Here is a 24578-nt window from a genome sequence, read left to right as displayed (position 1 = left end):
ATTGCCAGGCTTCTCTCCTCTCCTGACCTGAAGAACACCCTTCCATGAGGTGACAGCCCACTCCCGTGTCCCCGCAGGCGGTGGAGAACCAGCAGCTGTGCAGCGCGCTGAAGACTTTGCTGGAGGACCTGCGCTCCGAGCTGCGGGAGGACGAGTGTGCCCGGCTGCGGCTGCAGCAGCAGTACGCCAGCGACAAGGCGGCCTGGGACGTGGAGTGGGCCATGCTCAAGTGCCGCCTGGAGCAGGTACCTGCCCCCATCCCCTCCCCCCCCCCGGGACAGGTGGGGAGGAGGCCCAGGTGACCATAGGGACCCTCGTCTGAGAGAAAGAGGGCTGTGAGGAGACCAGGAGCAGCCACCTGCTGTCTCTTCCTAAAGTTCCCCACCATTCCAAGCATCTTCTTTCCCCCATATTCCCTCTCCCATGTATGAAACACGGTCGGCATTTTCAAAGCAGCGTTTACTTTCTCATTCCACATTGGGCAAGGTTGTGTTTAGTCCCATCAGAGGCCCGCCAGCATCAGGTGGTGATCAGGATGCGCTGACATGGTTCAGACCAGTGGTCGGCAAACCGCGGCTCGCGAGCCACATGTAGCTCACAAGCCGCGGTTTGCCGACCACTGGTTCAGACAGGAGCTAAGAAAAAGCAGACCGTAGTTTAGTTATCTCTCAAAAAGGTAAATAGGTGCTTTCCTTTCAATTTCTGCAAATACTAGAAAGAGCTGTGGACCTTCCACTTCATGCCCTAGAAGTAAGTCTAATCAGGTTTGGTGACCTGATTTACACCAGAGAAAATGGGAGCCCAGTAGAAGTGGCTGGTCTCGGATCACAGAGCCTCTCGTGCTTAAGTGGAGAGGAGAGTGGGTTCCTGCATCCACCCTACCCACGGAGCAGAGCCTCCTGGGAAGTTTTAGGCGTGGCAGGGCTATTAACATCAGACTTAGCCAGAAACATTCTTTTCTACATTTTCAGAAACATTTTCTCCCTGAAATTCCTAAAAGCACAGCCACTCCCTGCAGCCCTTTGATCATGATGAGGGGGAAAGGTCTGTGCATCTTTGGTAATCTATTTTCTAGGCCTTATTTTGAGGCAAACCATAAAATAATTAAAATTTTATATGAATTGTGCACACACACACATACACACAAAAAGCACAGAAAGGAGATATCTTTCAAATGGCCTTAATAAAATATGAAAAGGACCTGTAATGTCAAAAGAAAACAGCTCTTGCCCTTCCTGGTGTGGCTCGGTTGGTTGAATGTCGTTCCATGCACTGAAAGGTACTAGCTCCATTTCCAGTTGGGGTACATACCCAGGTTGTGGGTTTGATCCCCAGCCGGGGGGCTGGAGGGAGGTAGCCAATCCATGTTTCTCTCTCACATTGATATATATATATAATTTTGGAGAGAGAGGATATATATATATATATATATATATATATATATATATATATATTTGATATATATATATCCTCCCGCTCTAAAAAAATCAATATAAACATATTTTTTAAAAAAGAAAACGGCTCCTTTGGTACCCACAGTTCACCTGCATTGGCTGGCACAGGGGAGCAGTGGTGTGAGGCTCACAGCCCTGGGGAAAGCAGAGATACAAAGTTTTCTGCAGAGGAAGCTGCAAAGCACAGGAAAACCGAAGTGCCAGGCCAGGCTGGTCAGGTGACGGAGCCACTGACCCAGTTACTAATCCTGCCCACTGCCTGGTAGCAGTCTCCTACTAGATGCTCTGTTTATGTTAGGACGCAGCCTGAGCAGTCAGAGGCAGAGGAGGAATGAGTGGAAACACTTTTTGATGAGCTGCCTTTAAACCTACTTAAAAATATGTTTATAGGAGAAAAAATCCTAAATATTTTCAAAGACATTGAGTGTAGCTGACAAAAGGAGGCATAATCTTTGATGTGAACCAGTTTCAAAACATTTCATCTTTGTTTTAGAGAAACTTTGTATCCACCCACGTGTGTACCACAAATAAAGCCTCAGGGACAGTCATTAAACACCGTGAAATAATGCTAGGACTTAAAATCTAAAAGGCAGGTGGTAATAGGTAAGATTCATCTTCTGCCCAAATCGTTTAAGATGCTTTTTAAACATTTGCAGCCCAAGAAGCAATGAATGTGGGTGGCTGCTGGTTCATTTATAATAGTCCTACTAGAGGCCCGATATGCATGAAGATTCATGCAAGAATGGGCCTTCCTTCCCCTGGCTGCTGGCAGTGCCTTCGCTCCGGCCGGAGCCGCCTTTTTGCTCTGGCTCTGAGCCGCCTTTCCGCCTTCCCACACTGCCCAGAGGCCTGGAGCAGCTGGGGTGGTGCAGAACGCCTACGTCACCGCCATGGTGACAACGCAAGCGTGCCACCCCGTCCCTGGCCGCTTGGCACCTGCGTATGCAAATTAACCCACCATCTTTGTTGGGTTAATTTGCATACTCACTCCTGGTTGGCTGGTGGGCATCGCAAAGGTACAGTCAATTTGCATCTTACTCTTTTATTAGTGTAGATGGTTACCCTCTTCTACTTAAATGCAAAATAGGTGAAATCTACCAAAACTTAAGTATTTTTTCCTCAATGAAGGCCATGTTGTATCAGTTCCCAACTCTGTGATTCCTTCCATTGACTCCTAAGTCAGACCTTATTCTAAATTCCAGGGTTCCAACAACAAATAAGATACTTTTTTGACTGGGTTTGCAGTGCATTGAGAGACCCAGAGAAGGTCCCACTAGGCCTGTACACAGTGCTGTCAGGAGTGGGGGCATGCAGGGCACACACCTCGGCTTGAGGGTTTAGGGAAGGAGTGTTTGTGAAAGCCTGCTTAGTTAGAATGAATCTCAGAGGATGAGTAGTATGAGTACATGGAAAAGGAGAGAAAGGATATGTCAGATAGAATAGGAACATCATGAAGAAGGGAGCTTGCCACATCTGCAGAACTGCCCCTAGTTAGGTGTGAGAGAAAGAACGTTCACGGAATTAAAATGATAACCTTGGTTTTCATCATGGAAGTAAAGCATTTTGATTTTTAAAATATTTTTATTAATTTCAGAGAGGGAGGGGAAGGGAGAGAGAGATAGAAACATCAATGATGAGAGACAATCATTGATGGGCTGCCTCCTGCAGGCACCCCACTGGGGATCAACCCAGGCATGTGACCTGACTGGGAATCGAATTAGCGGCCTCCTGGTGCATGGGATGATACTCAACCAACTAAACCACACTGTCTGGGCTCCTCTATCATTTCTTGACGTCTGCTGTCAATGGGATTTTTTCCCCTTCAATTTTTATTTATTCAAAAATGTTTGTTTTCCTTTATTTTTGAAAGATGTTACCATTTTCCCCCTTTAAAGATGTCACTCCATTGTCCTCTGACTTAAATAGTTTCTGAAGAGAGGTCTGTTGTCGTTCATATATGTATGCCTCTTTGTGTGTGTGTATGCATGTGTCTCTTTTCTCTGCCTCCCCAGGTTCCTCTTTAGTTTTCAATAGTTTGAATATGATATGCCTAGATGGGAGTGTTTTTGCTCATGTGTTTAGTTTTAGTATTTAACCTCCTGAGTGTTTGACAATATGTATTGTAGATGCCTAGGTCCCACCACTGCCCCATCACTAGGTTCCATAGAGGTGCTAAGAATATAGGGAAGACATGTACTTGTCTTCAAGGAGCTCTATAGAAGGACAGGCAAGAGATGGTGGTGACTCAGTAGGGGTGTAGAGCTGAGAAGCAGACTATGAGAACACTGACATTCTGTGTGACTCTATGTTTGTAATTAGGACTTTAAGCATGAAAATGATTTCTTCCGTGGGATTGGTCAAATCTTGGTTTAAACATGTTTCCAGGCATAATACATTAATGATCTGAGATTTTTTTCACCTACCAAAGTGAGACTTGGCAGGGACTAAGTTCCTAAGTTCTCTTCTCCTTGACAGCTGGAAGAGAAGGCTGGGAAAAGCTTGGGAGAACCAGGCTCCACCACTGAGAGCAAAGGGGCATTCAGGAAGGAGAGGGAGACACACCAGAAGCTCCTTGCTGACAGCCACGGCCTGGTCATGGACCTGCGCTGGCAGATCCATCACAGCGAGAAGAACTGGAACCGTGAGAAGGTGGAACTCCTAGACCGTCTGGACAGGGATCGGCAGGAGTGGGAGCGGCAAAGGAAGGAACTCTTGTGGAAAATAGAACAGGTAAGGAAGCTCCCAGACACCAGAGAACAGGGAAGAGAGAGGAGACAGCTAAAGTGACTTGGAAATCTGAGCATGTAGTGGAAACAACAGTCAGGCTGCTTGGAGGTCCTTAGTACATTAGGATGTTTCATGGGCTTCCAAAGGGAGAGGAAGAAAAGAAAAAGTAGAATTTTTAGTATTGGAAACCTGGGTTCAGCCATTACACAGATCTGTTCATTGCAAACTTTGTAGGTAACTTCCGAGTGTGTGTGTGTGTGTGTTCCGGGGTGGGAAGTAACTTTTTAAAGGAATTTAAAGACTAAACCTGAAACATGAGGTTTTTTTCAGGTCTTATAAAGTGATTTCTGCCAAAAAGCAAATTAACTTTTAAGTTTTCCATTCAAGATCTGGTCACAGTGACTGCTCCAGCTTAAATGGAATTATTGTCCATTAGTAAAGAAATTGCTGAAGTAAATTGGAAGTCGGGCTGTTTGCACCTGCTGTGGATATTACTGAGCTATAATTACGTAGCACCATAGTCAGGGGAGGTAGCTGGTAGCTCATTGTCTTCAGCTAAACAAATGAGTCAGAAACTCAGATGAATTCATGGGGAGAAGGGAGTTGTTTTTCTACTGCCCAGATCATTATTCTCTGCATTGCGTCAGACTTAGGACAGTTTTTGTAGTTGTAGTTGTGCCTAAGTGATGCACAGATTACATTTTTGCATTAAATTGATGAAGGTTTGGAATTCCTCCCTGGCTGGATTTTTACATAGCTTACATTTTATTTCAGCTTGTCACACTTACAAATTCATGAGGCCTCAAGGAAATGTATTAATAAGAAACTTGAGTTCAGGAAAAATAACCTCATTATTCTATTACAAATACTCATACTGCATTTATATGAGGTCCTTTTTAAAAAATGTGCTCCATTATCCCCAGACATATGGTACCTGTGTTTTGCAGGTGCAGTAGCAAAGGCTAGATCTGCATACTGCATGGGAGTGAGGGAGGGAGAATGAACTGGAAAAAAACCGGAGCCTTTGGCTCAGAAATCCTTGAGGAGAAGGAAGTGCACTGCAGATAAAAAGGAGCTGAAGTTTCTCTGAGCCTGGATTACTCACAACTGAGTCACCCTACTGATATTTGATATGGTTCATTTAAAAATTCTATCAAAGGAAAGTTGGCCATTTCCTGTTCGGCCTAGAAATGCCAGCACTTGAGGAGAATCTTCTGACTTAAATCCCCTGTGTTCTTGTGCTCTACCGAGTGGATCAGTTGTTCAGTGGAAATTGTAGGAGCCAACAGCATGTGTTCATAAGAATGGTCACAGATTCACTATACCCAACTGCAGCAGCTGGTCAGTATCCCAGTAACTCTAGGCACCTTGGTACCAGGAACGTCCCCTCTTGGCCTTCCCTCCAGGATCTCTCACTGTGTCTGTCCCTCCTGTACCCCAGCAAGGCCATCACCATCCCTGCCCTTCTGGGTCCCCTTAGCCTGCTAGCCGTGGGCCTGTTGGTCTTAGATGGCTTCATTTTGGAAGTGACACCTTGGATATAAATTAAGCGAGCCTTTGGGTTTGTTATTTTTTTACTTTGGGGAATGAGGAATTTCTAGTAAAGGAAAAAGTGGCAAGACATTTGATGATACTCAGCTTTCAAATAGTTAATGACCGAGGGATGAGCATTTGCCTCATTACTAGACCATATTTTGGAAAGAGAAAAGGGGATAGGAGCTGAACCCCATGTCCAGATTGTCAACACTGCAACAGTTCTACCAAGCTGACAGCCCCAGAACATCAGTCCTCAAGGTTGACATCTTTGAGCATAATGGGTTCCGGGCATTCATCTGTTTCTGAAATCTGTATGTGTGGTGGATCCCACAGGCTTTGTACAATGACTTAACTGCTGTTTTTAGAAAAGGGTTTGTTGCCAGTGAATGGTGCTTCAGATATGCAATTGTGGCTTTCAAAAATAAATCTGGCCTTTCCCCCCAAATATTAGAGATTTTAAAAGGAGATTATATAAATCTTGGTGCCCAATCCTGAAAATCAGGTAAAGGCTTTCTCTGTGTAAGAGGAAATTGGCTGAAGTGTGTATGTATGTGTATAGATTTTGTTTATCAGTAACTGGATTGCTCACTCATTTAACTTTCAGCTGCACATTTCACAGATAAATAAGAGTGAACATTCCTCATAGTGTGTGCTCTTGATATTTGACTATGTGGTGAACCATATAACCTTGACTAGGATAACCTAATACCGATAGTAAAAGAAGGAACACTAAATCCATTTTCCACTTTCAGAACACATGCTTCATACTTGTCGGGTGTCATTGAATTCCTACATAATTATTGTGCCACACGAGGCATTTTACATGATGAATGACTGTGGGAGTGTGGGTACGGTCATATAACACCTATCATCTATCTTATCACACATCCTGTCTCAGTCCGCACTTGATTGGGTGATAGTTAACTTTTATGGAGTCACACTGCATTTCTCCTTAGAATTGTTAAGTTCCCAATTAACATGCTGATAGAAGACTTGTAGCTCTAAAGAGCTAAAGGGAAGTTCATTCTCCTCCCAGTAACTTCCTTAAATCAGTTGCCTCTACAACATGAAAGACCTTTCTTTTAAAACCTGTTCATGCCCAGCTGGTGTGGTTCTGTGGTTGAGCATCAACCTATGAACCGGGAGCTCATGGTCCCAGTCAGGACACATGCCCAGGTTGCAGGCTCAATCCCCAGTAGGGGGCGTGCAAGAAGCAGCCGATCAATGATTCTTATCACTGATTGATGTTTCTATCTCTCTCCCTCTCCTTTCCTCCCTGAAATTATATATATATAGTTGTTGTTGTTACTCCCCACCCAAGGCAATTTTTCTATTGATTTTCTTTGTTGTTGTGTGTTGTTTTTTTTGTTTTTGGAGGGGGGAGACAGAGAGAGACACACATGGATTGGTTGCTTCCTGCATGTGCCCTGACTGGGGCCTTGGGATTGAGCCTGCAACCAAGATTTATGCCCTTGACTGTAATTGAACCCAGGACCCTTCGTCTGAGGGCCAACGCTCTATCCACTGAACCAAACCCTCCAGGGCAATAAAAATATATTTTAAAAAATAATAATAAAACGTGTTCACAAAGTGACCATTTTTTCTTTTGACTGATTCAGATGAGGTGACACTCTTGAGGGTTTATTGTTCCCTCTATTATTTGAAATGCAAATCTTTAAAACTTTATATTTGCATTACAAGTTGTTCTGCTGCAGGATTCTAAATACAGTAATTGCAGATGCCTGATTTGAAATGACTCCCCTAGGAAACCCTATCCTTTTAAGGGCCCATTATTCTATTACGCCACCCCAGAGGCATCTCAGCAGCAGATACCTCCAGCTAAAACCACTCAGCTTCATTTTTAGGAAACCTAACACCGGCTCTCCAGCTCGTTGCTCCTGGCTGCAGGGTTTATTTTTGAAATTCCACTTTCCTGAGTTAGAACCTGCTTGTTCATAGCTCTCCTCTGTAGTCATTCCTCCCCCTCTTCACACACACGCTCCGTGCACATTTACAGCTTCAACTGTGATTCTCGCATTTTAATTCCTTGCCCAAAATAGCTTGGAGATGATCATGTGTTGAAAGTAAATTGTGCTGACATGAATTGGATAAACATAATAGAAAGCTTTCCTTTTTATTTCTTGATTAAAGAAAGCATTTAGCATCTAAACTGCCATGGGGAGAGAGGGGTGGAGAGAGGAGGTGGCGGAGCTGAAACCCAGAGTGATGTGTTTGTTCTAACACAACTGTGATCCTGCCTCAGACTCCAACACTGAAGTTCTGGCTGCTCGAGTCTTCATATTTCTCACAAAATGAAGATGGTACTCGGAGACTTTGGTTCCACCACCTCAAAAATTACTAAAACTAAGTAAAAGTCCTCTATTCCCATTATTTCACATGGCTTTGTTCCTGGCAATACCTGGCCACAAGTATAGTCATTGTGTGGATGCAGGCTGAAATTGGGACACGAAGATAGAGTTTATGAAAGATGCCTTCTTAAAAGAATATATGATTCTAAGGGAGTTTTAGAACTTCCTGGCACTGTCCCAGCACTCAAGGTTGAACGTCCTTCTTCTGCCACCCCTTCAGGACAAACCCAAAAGTCATTTTAGTCATTGAGATAATTATTCAAAAAAGCAGCCACCGTGTAGCGTGCTGAGCTCCTCATTCAACAAAGACCCCATTAAGGGTGTGTAGGTGGGACCCCTCAGTGCTCAGCTGTGCTTTCTGTGCATGTCTGATGGAGGCAGAGAGGAGAGCTCAGTGCGGAAAGCTCAGGCGATAGAGCAGAAGGAAACCGCCCATCAGGGCTTCTCCTGGGCTTCGAGGAGAGGAGGGAGAGCATCCGCCCTCCATGCATTTCCCTGACTGTCCTGTGGTTTCACCCTGGCACCCTTCCTGACCATCCTCCACTTGGTTCTTGCGCAGTAAATAGGCAAGGTGATCATTGTGGTCCCAGCCCCCGAGGGCAGGCCTGAAGTAAAGTCAGGGGTGGTTTCACCGACAATGGCCTCTCCCCTGGAGTCCCCCCTGGACCTGGGAGGGAAGTTTACAGATGAGGATACCGAGCTGAGAAGAGTTAGGCACCTTAGACCTGATAGCCAGTGGTTCCAACTCAGGTAGGTCTTCCCAACTCCAAGTGGCCCTGTGTGTTCCCCACAACTGCTCCTTGAGCTTCCCGCGCCAGGCACAAAACGTGTGACTCAAAAGTATCTGTCTTGTGTTGTTTGTTTTCAGTCATACGAGAGCTTAATTCCCTTTATAGCTAAGTTTCCGTCCTCTCAAGCAAAGTGGAAGGTGCTTTACCATCTAGTGGCTGTAACAGTCTGATCGTTCGGATTATATGTAAGACCTGTTCCAGATGATTTGGAAATAATATGCTGTTATCATTAGGAAACTGCTAGTTAGGAAAACCAAATTCATCTTCAGAAGTTTGCTGATCGTTTTCCACCGAGTATACCTTAAATTCTGAAGGTAATTAAAAAAAAAAAAGGAGCTCTAAATATGTCATTTAATGTTCGATTTTTAAAAAATAAATGTATTGTTTCCTGTGAGTACAGTACTCAAAGTTATATACAATAACAGAGTCTTGTCAGAAGGAGTTGGCTTGTATGTGATTAATGCAGATTTTCAGTCCAAACAAAATTGTGATTTTTTTAAAAAAAAAAGCATTTGTAATGGTGGTGGGTTACATTTTGAAATTAAGGCCAGAACTTTAAGAGCATTTTCTTCTCCTGGTCTTTGAGATGTGAGCTATGGAATTATAGATGGACTCATCCGTAATCCCAAATTGTGGTGAGACCATGGTCTTAGGAGAGCAACAGACATAAATGTGAGTCTAATTGTTTTAATTTTTAAACCCTCAAGTTGCAGAAAGAAAACAGTCCCCGGAGAGGTGGAAATTTCCTTTGTGATCAAAAAGAAGGCAACATCCGCCCTTTTGCTCCCCCGGGAAGCCCCCGCATGCCCCAACCCCTGGGGATGTGGCCCTGCACAGAATCGGACTCTACCTCTTTTGAAGACCGGCCGCTCTCCAAGCTGAAGGAATCGGACAGGTGCTCAGCCCGGGAGAACCTCTACTTGGACGCCCTGTCTTTGGAGGATGAGCCAGAGGAGCCTCCGGCCCGCGGGCCCCAGAAGGAGTTCAGGAACTGCCTCCCTCAGGTCGGCCTGGGTTTTCGGGTCCAGTTAACCACTGCAGGACCAAGGGGTTGGTGGGAAGCCCTGCCACGTGGCAGGCAGGCTCCAGGGCTTAAGAAAAAATGAAACCTTCACAGTGCCAAGAGCATGGCTGGGTGGCCCTGACCCCAAACTCCTAGCTTATGCTGCGGCCAGCTCTATTTTACCACTTTGTCTCACGTTTCGTGTCCTGCGTAAACGGAAAGGTCTCACAAATGGGCATGGGGAGTGTAGATCTTCAACTTCACTTCAAATCATAGAAAACTTATTAATAACAGGAAAACACCTGAAAAGAAAATACCTGACATTTGGGAGTAGCTAATGTCACTAAACAATGACATACCCTGAAGGCCTTATTCTGCACAAAGGGAAGACAACCCAGCACTTAGAAACCTTACATAGGCTAGGCGAGCAGGTGGCTGAGCTAAGCTCTGTGCTGAAATCTCCAGGGCACAGCGTTACCTTTTTCTGGTTAAGCCCTTGTTAAAGCTGGGTTTTAAAAATTGATTTTAGGAATCGTTACTTGTGAGTCCATTTAACAGTTGCTCTGCCTGCTTTTTAACCTGTCCCAGGTACTTAATGGACTGAGAAGGGTTCAGTCAATGGTGCTGTTGAAATGTGGGGAAATTATACTCAGTCACATGTCAGTGAGGCCAGGTGCCACCCCCCCCTTACCCCCAACTCCTCCGCAATAGATTCCCAGCTGATGTGACATTGCCAGTATGCCACCCTGTTTGATCTGCTGGCAGTCTCACATGGTCCACGCTCACAGCAGTGAGAAGGCAGCAGGGTCAGAAAACTGGCCTGGTGCCCCCCTGCAGGGGCCTGGACCCCTTCCTGACCTGCACTGCAGACCGTGCTCGCTGGGGGAAAGCGCACCAGGCTGTTGACCACGCCGGCGCATAAACTTTCATTATCAGAGCGTGTAGGATCCTTGCTCCTTCTTCCAGACCATGTCAGCTCGAAAACACCCAAGTCCACCTGTGTTCGTGTTGTCCTCTGCCAGCGCAGCTATCATTCTTTGTAAGCAGAAGTCACTGTAACTTTGTCTTTGATTCCAAAAGGCGAAATTTAAAATGAAGGAAGTACTCACGCCTAAGGATGTCAAATCAACTTCAGTTAGGGACATCCATCTTCTAACTCACTCTGTCAATCTCATCTTCTCCCACTTCTCTCTCCTCTCTCTCTCTCTCTCTCTCTCTCTCTCTCTCTCTCTATCTCTATCTCTATCTCTCTATCTCTCTAACACACACACACACACATGCAGGCACGCATGCAGACGTATCTGGATCATTACAAGCGAGGTTGGAAAGTCATGTGCTCAGGGAAGTCCGCTGAGAAAGCCAGGAGGGCCACTTTCTCCATGACAATGTTCATACAAAATTCATGGCCAGTTTTTCTTACTCATGTGGGCTCCTCCCTGGACTGCAGAAGCTCCAGCCCCTCACCACACTGTGGATCGTGGTTTTATTATCGAACCTCGAAGGGCTGGGGGCAGTAGCACTCCCGACCACCGCTGGCTCCATGCGCATTTTCAATGCTGTTGTCCTAGGGCAGGAGAGCAGAACAAATCCCATAGCACCCTGAGAGCTCCTAGCAACCAGTATCAGCTGATTCGGATGAACTTATTTCTTCTTTACAGGAAGAAGAAAATCACAAGGGAAATCTACAAAGGTATGTAAGCTCGAGGAAAACAATAGTAGACGACTGAAATAAAATCCCCTTGTCTGGAAATTCCACCTGTCACTGCGGTCTATTATAATACTCTCTTCAAAATGACTTAAAATAAGACTTCTGAATAAGTAGCTGCTTTATTATTTTTAATTTAATAAATGTGGGGTTTTTTTTATTGTTAACAAAAAAAGGCCAGAGACCTGCTGTGTTTGCTTATTAGCTTTAGGGTAAGAACTTTGCCATTCTAGTTGTGGATTGTGTATGTTAAGGAATATTGTGGTAAATAGTTTTTGAAAAGTCCATGGAAACTCCTCTCTTCTCATTTAAAATCTGGAAAAGCTCCCTCTTGCTAGGCTAGGAGACATTATACTATATACCAGTGATTTTCTAGGCAGTGTGTTTCAGATGCATCCTGGTTTTTGTAGTTATTGTTCTGTTTTACTTCGGATGCTGCTGAGGTTGGTGCCTTTCCTTTATCTACCTGGTCTCTGTTCCACAACAACCATCCAAGCCCTAAAGGCCAGGTCCCCACACGGGTGCCACTGATTCAACTCTGAGTGGTTCCTGTGTGGGCAGGCGTGGGGGTTAGATGAGCCACGTCCAAGAAGGGTCAGGGCCCATGTGTCTGCAGAGTGCTCCAGCCCCCAGCATTCTGAAGCTCAGTGTTAATTCAGCCACTTCCTGACAGGACCGGAGACAAGAGGAGGGAAATCGCGCTTGCAGGAAACCTTAAGACCTAGTAACAAATCGATGTATACATTTATGTCCAGCACTGGTTATCGCCAGCTTCCTGTTATTCAGAGGGAATTGGACAGTTTGTAGATTACTTCTAATATAGAAATATCACTGACTTTGCCTTTAGTGAGAAATAAGAAGATGGAAAGCCTAACGGTGGCATTTGTCACCTAGACCCTTACCCCATAGTGACCACCACAAGAGCACGTACCCCGAGGTGAGGGCAGAGCCACCGGGAGCTTTGCTGGCTCTGTGGGCCAGTCCAGGTGGTACACAGACCCCAGTTCTGGCTTCACCATCATTAATCAATCCTAGAGTGGAGAGGCTCCTTCGGCAGGGCCGGGGCTGGGCATAGAAAGTCACTTAAGTATTCAAGCCTGTTTGGAGGTAGGTGGATATCGGTGTCCTATGGGGATGTGGTGTAGTTGCAGAGACCGTGAGTGTGCCTACACCTCACCTCCCTGTCACCCATCCAGAGGGATCCCGGGCCCAAGGGTCCAGGGCCTGCACTGACAGGCATGGCCAGCCCCAGGCTTCCTTCCTGGCCACTACTTCTTTGCCCTGGGAGAGCTGACAAGCTGCCTGAATGCTCCAGCAACCCCCGACCTAGCATGTCAGATCTCCAGCACCCGGCCTATAGAGGGAAGTCAGTAAATTCCTGTCAAGTAGAAATATATTGAATGAAAGTGCTGATATATTGAGGAATCTACAGCCAAAGCCACATCTGTCAGGCAGGAACTTACCCCAAACTGGCTGCTGCTTTAGCTCGCCTGTCTTCACCTTCCACTGTGTGCATGTGGAGTGTCTTCCTCGTGTCCAGAAATACAGGAGGAGCAGGAACAAAGAGAAGGCCTGACTGTAGAGCAGGGAGAGAGAGGGGAGAGGGGAGCCAAGCCCTGTTGGTGGATTTGGGCAGGGCCAGGTGGAAATTTCATTTGAAAAAGTATTTGGAAATTTATTTGTTGACCTAGTTCCATCTTCCACTGGGCCTTTGGAGATGGTTAGTACTTCAAGTCAATAGGGGATGAGGCCAATGGGTGAAAAAGACTTCAGATGATAGTTATTTTGTTGTGGTAGCTCCCCCGCACCCCCACCCCATACCATTAGCTGGTTCTGGATCGGGACTGTGGCGGTCCATGTCCATAGCATGAGCACCTGCCATAATGCTCAGCACTCGGGAAGCTCCCAGTATGGTGGGGACGGAAGGCTCTGGTCAGTAGATGGAGATGCCAGGCCACAGCCAGGTGTCCCTTCCTCCTGTGGGGCACCGTAGACTGAAGTGAAGCATCCAAGGTGGCTTGGAGCTTAGCTATGCCTGCCTGACAGCCCCACTTCCACTGATTCCCATTGTTTGAGGGTTGGCTGTGTTCCGTTCTGACCCAGACACAGGTCCTGGAACAATTCCAGAGCCATAAAAAGCCCATTGAACATCCACAGGGTCAGCTCAGGGCTGGAGGACATCGAGCGGCTGGAAAGTGTTCTCATAGTTCCGGTAGCGACTGGCACGAAACAGGCACATGCCGTGCAGGTTGGTGGGCGCCTGGGCTGGCAGGCAGCTGACCCTGTCTCCTCTCCCACTCCTTCTCCCAGGGCGGTGTCCGTGTCCTCCATGTCTGAGTTCCAGCGCCTGATGGACGTCTCTCCCTTCCTGCCAGAGAAAGGCCTGCCCGCGGCCAGTAGCAAAGAGGACATCACTCCCCCCCTGTCCCCTGATGATCTGAAGTACATCGAGGAGTTCAACAGCAAGAGCTGGGACGAGAGGCCCCCAGACCCCTGGGCGGGCAGGACCGAGGGGGGGCGGGCTGGGGGCGAGGCCACTGTGGAGCCTTTCCCTGACTCGTCCTGGTACCTCACAACAAGCGTCACCATGACCACGGACACCATGACCAGCCCCGAGCACTGCCAGAAGCAGCCCCTGCGGAGCCACGTCCGCACCGAGCCGTCGGGGGTGCGGGTGCTGCACAGCCCGCCGGCCGTCCGCAGGTTGGACAGCATCGTGGTGGCCGGAGGTGAGAGCTCGGGCCGCCCAGAGCCCGAGGACCCGTTTTCTACAAGCAGAGCCCGAGGGGGCCCAGGAGACGCTAATGGGGGCCCCTCGGAACACATGCTTAGCAGGTGGCCTTGTGCCCCTCCCAGGCAACCCCGAGACTATGGGGAGGGAGGCCTGCGCCCCCTGGATGGCACCCTCTGCCCCTCCCTGGGCTTCGCCTCCCCACTGCACAGCCTGGGGATATCCAAGAACATGAGTGACGACATGAAGGAGGTGGCCTTCTCTGTCAGGAATGCCATCTGCTCTAGTTCCCCCGAGCCCATGGTCAAGGACATGGCCTGCCAGACCAATGGGTCCCAGACGACTGGGACGCAGACCGTGCAGACCATCAGCGTTGGCCTGCAGACTGAAGCCCTGCGCGGCAGCACCGTCACCAGCAGCCCCCACAAGTGTCTCACGCCAAAGGCAGGGGGTGGTGCCACACCCGCATCGTCTCCATCCCGTGGCCTTAGGAGCAGGCAGGTGGCCCCCGCCATCGAGAAGGTGCAGGCCAAGTTCGAACGGACATGCTGCTCCCCCAAGTATGGGTCTCCCAAGCTGCAGAGAAAGCCCCTCCCCAAAGCTGACCAGCCAAATAACAGGACCTCACCAGGGCTGGCCCAGAAGGGGTGCAGTGAGTCGGCCTGGGCCCGCTCCACCACCACACGGGAGAGCCCCGTGCACACCGCCATCAATGACGGCCTCTCCAGTCTCTTCAACATCATTGACCACAGCCCCGTGGTGCAGGACCCCTTCCAGAAGGGGACGCGGGCTGGGGGGCGGTCTCGCTCAGCAGAACCGCAGCCGGAGCTGGGCCCAGGCCAGGACACCAGCCCCAGTTCCCGGGGACGGTCACCCAGCCCCATCGGGGTTGGCTCAGAGACCTGTAGGGAGGAAGGGGGAGAGGGCACGCCTGTGAGGCAGGACTTATCCGCTCCCCCTGGCTACACATTCACCGAGAGCGTAGCCCGGATCCTCAACAAGAAGCTGTTGGAGCATGCCTTAAAGGAGGAGAGGAGGCAGGCGCCCCAGGGCCTCCCAAGTCTTAACAGTGACAGCCTCGTGGGAGAGACAGTCAAAGCCGAACCAGGGTCCATGGAGGTAATGAAAGCTGAGTATTCCCCACCCTCCCCCTACCAGCTCTTCCACTCAAATGCTAGGGAAACAAGTTTGAACCTGGGATTGTACTAGGTCATTTGATTTTAAGAATCCTGGCCCATAATAGGTTCTTGGGAGCTGGGGAGATACCTGGTTTATGGGAGAATGGAATAGGCAGAAACACTAACTCTGAGCTACTTTTTAAAAGTGATTCAGGTTTTCTTCTTTGGTCTAAGCGGTGGCTGCTCATTTGTTTATCTGGGTGTTTCACTTGGCATCATAATGTGCCATCTTTGGGGATAAATTTGTGTCCTAGGAATGTCTGTGTGTAAAGTATGGGAGTTGTGTCAGGGCTTTCTGCATGCTCCAGGTCTTTCTATGTGACAGCATGAGAGGTGTGCTGGGGCGGGTTTGAGAGTGTGGATTCTAGAACTTTTCACGAGGAGTTACAGCAGCTGGACTCCAGTGTGGGCTTCAGTGCAAAGCTGCAGCCTTCCATCTCACACATTACTCTCTGTGTCCACGAAGCCCCCCAGTAATAACCCAGGCGAGGCAACACACAGTCAAAACCCTGCCTTCATGCAATACGATTATTACCCTCTGACACATCACCTGTTATCACATTATTATCATATGACCACACGTATTATCACATTGTCATGTAATTATTATTTATCCCTGTTAACAATATCCTCAAATCAGTCAACCTTGAATTCTGTTCTGATGCCTATCCACACGTGCTGTCCTCGTCCCACACCACCTTAGAAAGCAATCCCCATTTCCACTTCCAGAATGAGCAAATAAAACAAAGCCCAGTGACAGTGCTGGGGGTGAAAGAAGTGGTGACGCATGCCTCCCGGTGCACTCGGTCGGTCACTGTTCGGAGTGATCCATGCGTAGACTGGAGCGTGAGCCCCGACCCACCAGGAGCCCACATGGACACACTCCACCAGTGGATCCAGACACCCACAGGCATTCTCCAGGCCAGGCAGCCCAGTGGATGGCGAGGGGCGGCGGGAAGAAGAGAAACTTGCTCCTTGAGCCACCGCTTCTTTCCCACCCCCCATGGCCCGGGCCTCAAGAGTATTTCTACGTTCTGCCCCACATTTCCCACAGGGAAACAATGATGGTCGGTTTCCCAGTCTAACCTACCAAGTGGTATTTAACTCAGAATATAGAGTTTAAATCTGAAATGGGTTAAATCATGCCAGTGACCTTCTGAAATGGCAATGCCATATGGTTCAGCCTGACCTTGACGGTCCATGGCCCCCATGTTCCGAAGCTGTGAGTCTTTGTGATACAGCGGTGTGCGGGCTCTGAGAAGAACACATACCGTGGTTGAGTGTTCTCGGGTGACAGATGGTGTCGTCTGCGGCTTCTGTCACCCCATCCTTCAGGGTCCTCAGGTAAGTGGCGCACTGCTGCGGAGGGTTTGTGTGAATGCCTGCCTCAGGGCCCGGGGAGGCGTCAGCTGAAATCGGGGCTTTGTCCCAAAACATTAACTGGCTGTGTCTGGAATGTCCATTTATATTTGAAACTAAATAGAAATTAATTTTTAGTATCCAAAAAAATACTTTGAGTTAAAAAGCAATCTATGATAATATGAAGAATGGTTTAATGACCGAATCACAGTTCTCAGGTGTGAAAATGGTTTTACTGGTACAAAGCTATGCCCAGCCCTTTGGCTCTCTGTCAGGTGTCTTGGACTTCCTTCTCACCAGGTGTGCTTACTGCCTCAGAGATGACCGGCCGTTGGACGGGAGCACAGCAGCGTTTCGGGGTCAGAGCCTGACTGGAACACTCCCTGGCACCGTTTCAATGTCATGACTCTTTCTCCTTTTTGTATTGTTGCAATTTTACTTGTTCTAGATTCCAGTGGAATTGCTTCTCGTCTGAATTGACTACTATATAATAGGCCCACTGGAGAGCCCTTCTTTTCACTCCATAAATTTTGTGGTAGTTCTGGGTTTTCATTTCAAAATCTCCAGTTATTCTGAGTTGCCATCCTGCCCTGCGTGGCCTGCCGGGGCTCTCCCTGGATGGTCACAGCGAGTCGGGGACGAGGGATCCTGGCTGGGACCCACACAGCAGGACTTCCCACTCTCACCCACACACTGCTTACTCTTTTCTCTTGAAGCCATCACACCCAGGCAGCGATGCAGAGAAGCTGTGAGGAGTTCTGCCGTGAAGAGAATGAAAATAATCTGGAAATGCAGTTCTATTCTTCTCTCCCATACCTAAGTGTAAAATGGGAGGAGAGGGTTTTAGTGTGAGCAGCGGTCGCTGCATCATTTTGACAAACTAGCTGTTCTATGACTCCTTTCAAATACAAGAGTCGTGCAACTTCCATCTCTCTGTGCCAAAGGATGTTTGAAATGTTAAGCCAAAGGGCAACTCAGGGAAGAATAGAAGTCAGGAGGGAGACGCCTGTGGCTGTTCCACAGGGAGGCCGTTCCTCCCTTCGGTCACGGCCGAGGAGAGGTCTGGGTGCCCAGGAATGCCATGCCCCTTTTGGGGACCTCCTGCTTCTCCTGGTAGCTGTCCCTGGAGTTGGCACCTGGCTTGTTGATGTAAAACCTTTACTGTTCTTCTTTTTTAAAAAGTACTTTTCAACCTACTTGCTTTTCTTTTCTTTGTCTGTCTGTTCTGTCCAGAACCAAACTGTCTTACTAACTGCCCCCTGGGGACTCTAGCCCTGCCTGCCTCACGCAGTAAGTGCTTCCATCCTTCTTCCCACGCTGTCTGGAGGGGCACTGGTGTACCTCGGGGTTGGCGTCGGACACTCAGAAACGGGTGGAATCATCCCAGGCAGATCTGCTTCGTAGAGGCAGCGCCCCCACTGGCTCTGGGTCCGTCTGCAGGGACAGATTGATGGCCTATACCAGTGGTCGGCAAACCGTGGCTCGCGAGCCACATGCAGCTCACGAGCCGCTGTTTGCCACTCTGTTGACTAATGAGTTTGCTGACCACTGTCATATACTACACTTTACCTCTCTGCACACAATATGCCACAATTGCCTAATCCTCACAGCTTTCAACTACACAGTAACATTTAGTCTAGTCCAGTGGTCGGCAAACTCATTAGTCAACAGAGCGGCAAACTGCGACTTGCGAGCCGCATGTGGCTCGCGAGCCACGGTTTGCCGACCACTGGCCTATACAAACCCTTTTGCCGAGGGTGGACTGCTTGGTACAAAGAAAGGCTCCCAGGTGATAGAGACCCCACCTAGGTTTCTGCTCCCTGTGCAGTTGGCAGCCAGTATGCTTTCAGAGAGGGGACTGTCTCTGACACAGAGATCTAGTGTGTGGGGATCTGCTGGACCTGCTACTGGTATTTGGTAGCTCAAGTTATTACCATATGCTATATCAGGGGTGACCATAATGCAAGGAGGCTTCTTTTTCAACAACCGCACCAGAAGGAATAAGAGCAAATACATCTTGTCCTTCCAGGTGATCACTGTGGGTGACCTAGTAAGTGCTCAATAGATATGTGTTGATTGAATAAACAGCAAAGTCACCCCTGCTCCAAAAAGTATTCTCAGAACTGACTTCAAAGCCCACGTCGAGGCCCATGAGAAAACAGGAGGCTTGCGTTGAATCAAGGACATAATTAGCTCATTCACTGATCTCGAGTCAGCACTCGGGGCAAAAGTACAATTGTTTCTCCAAGACTAACGTGCTCCAAGCACCAGAGGCCCACGGAGCCCACAGCAAGGCCTGTTGGGAAAGGACAGCGAGGTGTGCTTATGTGTGCCACACGCCATTGCTCCCTGTGGGAGCCCCCAAACAGGTGCTGGTGAAGAGGTGGCACAACACGAATGGAAAGCACATCCTCGTCCCGCATCGGCCAGGTGGGGACTGGCTGCAGTGTGTCCAATCAGCCTCTAGCAGCAGCCCCACCAGCACACGCCCTTGCACACAACACACTCTCATACACAACACAAGCACACACATCTCTTACCACACGAGGAGCAGTGACACCAGAAGACACAAACAGTAACAGATTTCCCGAACCATGCGCCCCCGCATGCCCTGGGCTGAGGCGAGGTAAGGACACAGCTCACCCTGAGTCAGTTCGGATTCCAGGTATTTCGGGGCCCACGGTGTTTTCACAGGCAGGCACCTCAGGTTGTCATGGTTCTCACTAGCACACGTGTTTTGCTGCCTGGGGCCTCCCCATTGTCATAGAAAGTGCCAACCACAGAAGAGGCAGGGACCGGCAAGAAGCAGCCTCCATGTTAGTGCTCCTCCTCTGCGGGCCCCACAGGGAGGCAGCCTCCTCACTCCATCGCTCCCCTGTCCGCCTTCCATCTTCTTCCTTGTCACCTGGTTCGTCAGTCACATCGTCCTTCAACACAGCCGCTGACTCTTCCCTGTGTCGCTCACCTGTGCTGCTGACTACATCTTCCTCATTCTGACCTCTTCAACTGCCTGTCACCTCTCTTTAAATCCTCTCTACCTCCTGGCTGGCTCGGAGGGTCTTGGCTCTGTATCATCGGCATTGCAGTGGTTTCCCATCTCAGCTTTCTGTTGTCTGAGTGTCATTTGGGCAGATGCATCCCACCCTGTAGGACTCCCCGTTTCCTCCTGCCACCGCTTTGCACATTGCTCTGTGCCAGCAAATTCCCATGTGGTGGCCTTGTTGCCTGTCGTGGAGACTGAGCCCTGGGAAGACGTATTCCAGGTGATGGGCACCATGGTGGAGGGTGTCTGGCATTATCTGTTCTCAGAAGGTGTGGGATGCCCGCAACACGAAAGCACGAGCGCACTCTGACTCCACTTCCTTGCTGCTGCAAGGAGGCGTCACTAAAGAAAACTAGACCTAATTAACTTTCTGCCAGCAGCATTTTTGCATGTTTCACCCACTGCCAGTCAATTTGGAATAAACAGTAGCAGTGCTTGTTTTGAGGTGAGTCTCATTCCTAACACAGCTGGATGAAATCAAGGGAGGCTGGCCTCTTAGGACCGGCATTGTCACTGAGTAGATCACTCAGGAGGGGCAGAGTGATGGGATCAGCTGGATCAGACCGACCACGTGGCCTGGGTAGACCACATGTGGCCTGTGGCTTTCCCACCCTCCATAGGTTCCAGCCCAGTTCTGACGGTGCTCTGTAAACACACCCATCTCACGGCTTTCCCATGTTTTATCCTCACTCGATGTCTTCTCATGACTGTCATCACTGACCATTCCTGTTGAGGTCTTTCCTTACCATTTTAAGTTCTTCTCCATGAGCAAAATATCAGTTAGCATGCAGAAGTTGCCCTCGGTCTGTTGCATTGAGTGTCAAGAAGTGTGTTTGGGGGAAATCCCCCCCTGGAGGCACTGTCCGTCTGAGTAACCCTGTCTTTCTCTTTCTGGCTTTGAAGGAACTACCTTGTTCCGCACTAGCTCCATCCCTAGAATCCTGCTTCTCCAGGCCCGAGAGACCAGCAAACCGCCGCCCTCCATCCCGCTGGGCCCCACATTCCCCCACTGCCTCTACGGCTCCATCGCTCGGAGACCCGGCCTCCTTGGAGGAGTTCGGGGAGGAGGAGCCGCCCGGGGAGAAGCTGCACCAGTGACGGGATGCAAGTTTGCATGGATTATCACAGAATAATTCACTGTAATTTGCATAACCACACCATCATCACCCACCCAACTCTGCCCACAAGGAGAGAGCTCGTTGTCCCAAGGTCAAAGAACGTGTTTAAAAAAACACACAGCTGCTGAATGTTCAACCTCTGACCTGAGATGTTTCTAGAACGAAACAGTAAATGTGCCTGTAATAACTTAATTTTTTTCATAGCTCAGAAAACTATTTTTGTCTCCCATCTTTTTTACACACAGTATATTAAAAAGGGTACATAAGATATAAATAAATTTTAAAAAATAAACGTCTTAAAGATGTACATTTTAAGAGATCCTGAACACCCTCGATCTAATACTGGCTGCCTCTCTGTTACATTTGCACTGTTAACGTTTTGGTTTGCTTTATTTCCACGTTGAATTAGAGTGTTTTAAGTTGATTTTCTTTTGTCAGTGTTTTTGGTTTTTAAGAATTTTTGAAAACTTCAGACCGTCTGATAAAGTGAACTTCTTGTAGTGAAAAAGTCAGGAAGCCAATAGTCAAGACAGATGCCCTATGTGCTGGAGGGAACACATGTCAGCGTTTTGGAAAAGGGCACCGAGTCCTCAGCGGGACTCACCAAATTCTTTGTATAATCCACATACTCTATCGACTTGCACGTCCTCGGGTTCGAGGCGCTGGGGTGCATGTACATACTGCTGCTGTGGCTCCCCATCGCCCGAGTGAGTCGTCCCGTTGTGCACATTGTGAGTTCCCTCGTACTGTACTTTTGTCGTCTTCTTGCATCGATGATACAATATCCGTAGCTTTTTTAAATTATTGTTAAAAGATGAGCTGACAATATGCAGTGTTTACTCAAAATGTTCTGTTTACGGGAAAAAATACTACACACTGTCATGAGGATACTGGATTGGAACAAAGGACGGTGCCTCGGAGTCTGTATGAGACAATGATGAAGTAGAAATAAAGCCTTGACATGATGGCAGCCTGTTGCCAGACCTGGTGTCTCACACGCCCTCTGTCTCTCCTTAGGGCTCAAGAGGAGAGATGCCATAAATAGGGGATCTCGGGCCAGGGGAGCTCATGGGAAAAGGCAACCGCTGCTAATGAGGCACCTATTGGAATACGCTGAGTGCATGGTGGTGTAGTTTCACTGGATTGCAAGAGCCTCCTGAAGTAGATAAAAAGGCAACTTCATTCTTGTTGAAAAAGCCAAAAGGGGTGGATGTGGGGTTGTGGGGTGGTGAGGACACTGACTACCCACAAGTCAGAATGTGCCAGCTTCCGTCCCTCTCCCCTCATTGGGAAAGCAGGAGTGGCCAGGGACTCCAGTTTCCATCCTGGCGCTGAGATGGATTTGAGAGAGTAGGAGTCTATAAAAGTGACATGCTGCCCAGGACACACGAAGGACTATTTTAGGCCAGATCTTCAGGCTTTAATGTTTCATGAACACAACAATTTTCTTCTTATCCACACAGGCTCATAGAATAAGTTCTATTCTGAGCATTAGCACAGTTCCATCATTAAATATTTTCAAAAAAGTGGAAAGCAACACCTACTGATATGCATGTAGACTCCGTGGAACCCTGGTGCACTGTTGGTGGGGATGTAGAATGGTGCAGCTGCTCTGGAAAACAGTAGGACGATTCCTTAAAAAGTTAAACAGGATTTTCATATGATCCAGCAATTCCACTTCTGGGTTATAGACCAGAGGAATTAAAAGCTAGGACTTGAACACATATTTGTACACCCAAGTTCATAGAAGCATTGTTTACAATAGAGTGGAATCAACCCCCATGTCCATTGATGGATGAATGGATAAATAAAAAGTGGACTACATATACAGTGGAATATTATTCAGCCTTAGAAAGGAAGAAGATTCTAACTCATACTACAACATGGGTGAACCTTGAGAACATAATGCTACGTAAAATAAGCCATTCACAAAAATAACAAATATTGTAAGATTCCACTTATACAGGGTGAGGCAAAAATAGGTTTACAGATATCATATGAAAAATAATACAATAACTTATAAATAATACAAGAATAAACTCTGTGTTTTGCATACTCAACTGTAAGCCTACTTTTGGCCCACTATGTGGGACCTAGACTAGACAAATTCATAGATTAAAAAAAGTAAAATTATGGTGACCATGAGGTGGGAAGAGGGAAGAATGGAAGTTGGTGTTTAATGGGTATAGATTTCTGTTTAGGATGATGAAAAGTTCTGGAAGTGGATAGTGGTGATGGTTGCATGACCATATGATTAAATGGTAAACGTATTTTACCACAATGACAGTGTTTCAATCTAAAAAAAATAAATATTTCACTTAACCACTCTAGACGGAACTGAAAACAAACTATAAACACGTTGACAAATTTTTTGTGTGCCTACCTTGTGCCAGGGTAAATGCTGGGAGGTACAATAACATCCCTCCAGCTGGAAGCAACCAGCCAGCAGCCAGAAGGAGAGTTATCAGTGCTCATAACTGAGAAGGCTTTGGGGTCAAGGGCAGTTACAATCCAGAGCCTCAAAGAAAGCCATCAGGACTCTGCCTGCCTCCTGGCTTCGCGCTCCTGTGTGGCTTTATTCTCAGACAAGCATCCCAGGAGTTGGCAGTGATAATCCCCAGTGGCTCTTATCAGTTTAGCAACTCCTAGAGAAAGAGGGTCTCTTACCAGTAGCTCCTTCGAAAGCCCCAAGACTGATGAGTCTCCTGGATCTGCTTTAATTCACATCTGCCTGAGCCTATTACAGACAGATAGGCCAGCAAAGGAAAACCAGGGAGCTGTGAGAATAGAGGGGGAAAGTGCATGGAAGACAGCAAAGCTACTCATGACTGTGAGGAACCCTCGAATTACAAGGAGAAGTTCCAGTCATCAGAGAGAACTTGCTATCTAATTGGGGGAGATGGACTTCCCCCAAAACAAAACAAAATGGGGGGGGGTGGGGGAGGGAATATGTAAATCCTAAGTTAAAGGGCTTGAGTTGGACCTCGAAGGAAGAGCAGGATTTTTAAAATATATATTGTTATTTATTAGAGAGAGGTAGAGAGAGATAGAGACATCAATGATGAGAGAATCACTGATCAGCTGCCTCCTGCACACCCAGGTATATGCCCTTGATGGGAATCGAACCTGGGACCCTTCAGTATGCAGGCCGACTGAGCCAAACCAGTTAGGGTAGGATTTAAATGTGAAGGCAGGAGAGGTGGTTCGGTGGGAGAAGAGTAGGAGCAGCTATGAGAGGAGGTGGTAAAGGAGCATCTGACCAGGACAGTGAGGCAATACCTGGGCTGGGAGCAGGTCCAGCAAGCAAAGCCATGTCATGTCATGTCAGTGCCTTAAAAGACTGTTGGGAACTTCTCCAACCACCCACTTTTCTACTAGTTGGGCTTTGTATTCTTGAGTCCATTTATTGTGGAACCACCCCAACTTTTGCAAAGGCAAGATGGTGGAATGAAACACTTTCTACACTCCTGTCCAAATGAATGCTGAGGCAGCTAAGTGGGGGATGCGGGCTCGGAAGGAGAGCAACTGCACAGAAGACAGCCTGCAAGAAGTGTTTGTGTATGT

General features: G+C 48.0%; 1 protein-coding gene across 4 annotated transcripts in view; it reads left to right on the top strand.

Annotated features, from left to right (window-relative positions):
• The window catches only part of MTCL1 (microtubule crosslinking factor 1), a 123507-nt gene extending 100201 nt beyond the window's left edge, over positions 1-23306 (top strand). For 2 of the 4 annotated variants that reach the window (XM_080686270.1, XM_080686269.1), the window contains 7 exons: positions 78-245; positions 3930-4184; positions 9585-9881; positions 11539-11570; positions 13896-15435; positions 18087-18143; positions 20800-23306. In XM_080686270.1, the coding sequence (XP_080542396.1) occupies positions 78-245; positions 3930-4184; positions 9585-9881; positions 11539-11570; positions 13896-15435; positions 18087-18125 (2331 nt within the window). In that variant the 3' untranslated portion in view covers positions 18126-18143; positions 20800-23306. The remainder of the gene's footprint in view (positions 1-77; positions 246-3929; positions 4185-9584; positions 9882-11538; positions 11571-13895; positions 15436-18086; positions 18144-20799) is intronic. The other 2 variants (XM_080686268.1, XM_080686267.1) reach the window with 1 other exon arrangement.
• Positions 23307-24578: the final 1272 nt, after the last annotated feature.

Source organism: Plecotus auritus, assembly GCF_963455305.1.
Source record: "Plecotus auritus genome assembly, chromosome: 8".
NCBI classification, from domain to species: Eukaryota; Metazoa; Chordata; class Mammalia; order Chiroptera; family Vespertilionidae; genus Plecotus; species Plecotus auritus.
Note: the sequence above shows the minus strand (reverse complement) of the source record. Positions and strands in the feature narration are given on the sequence as shown.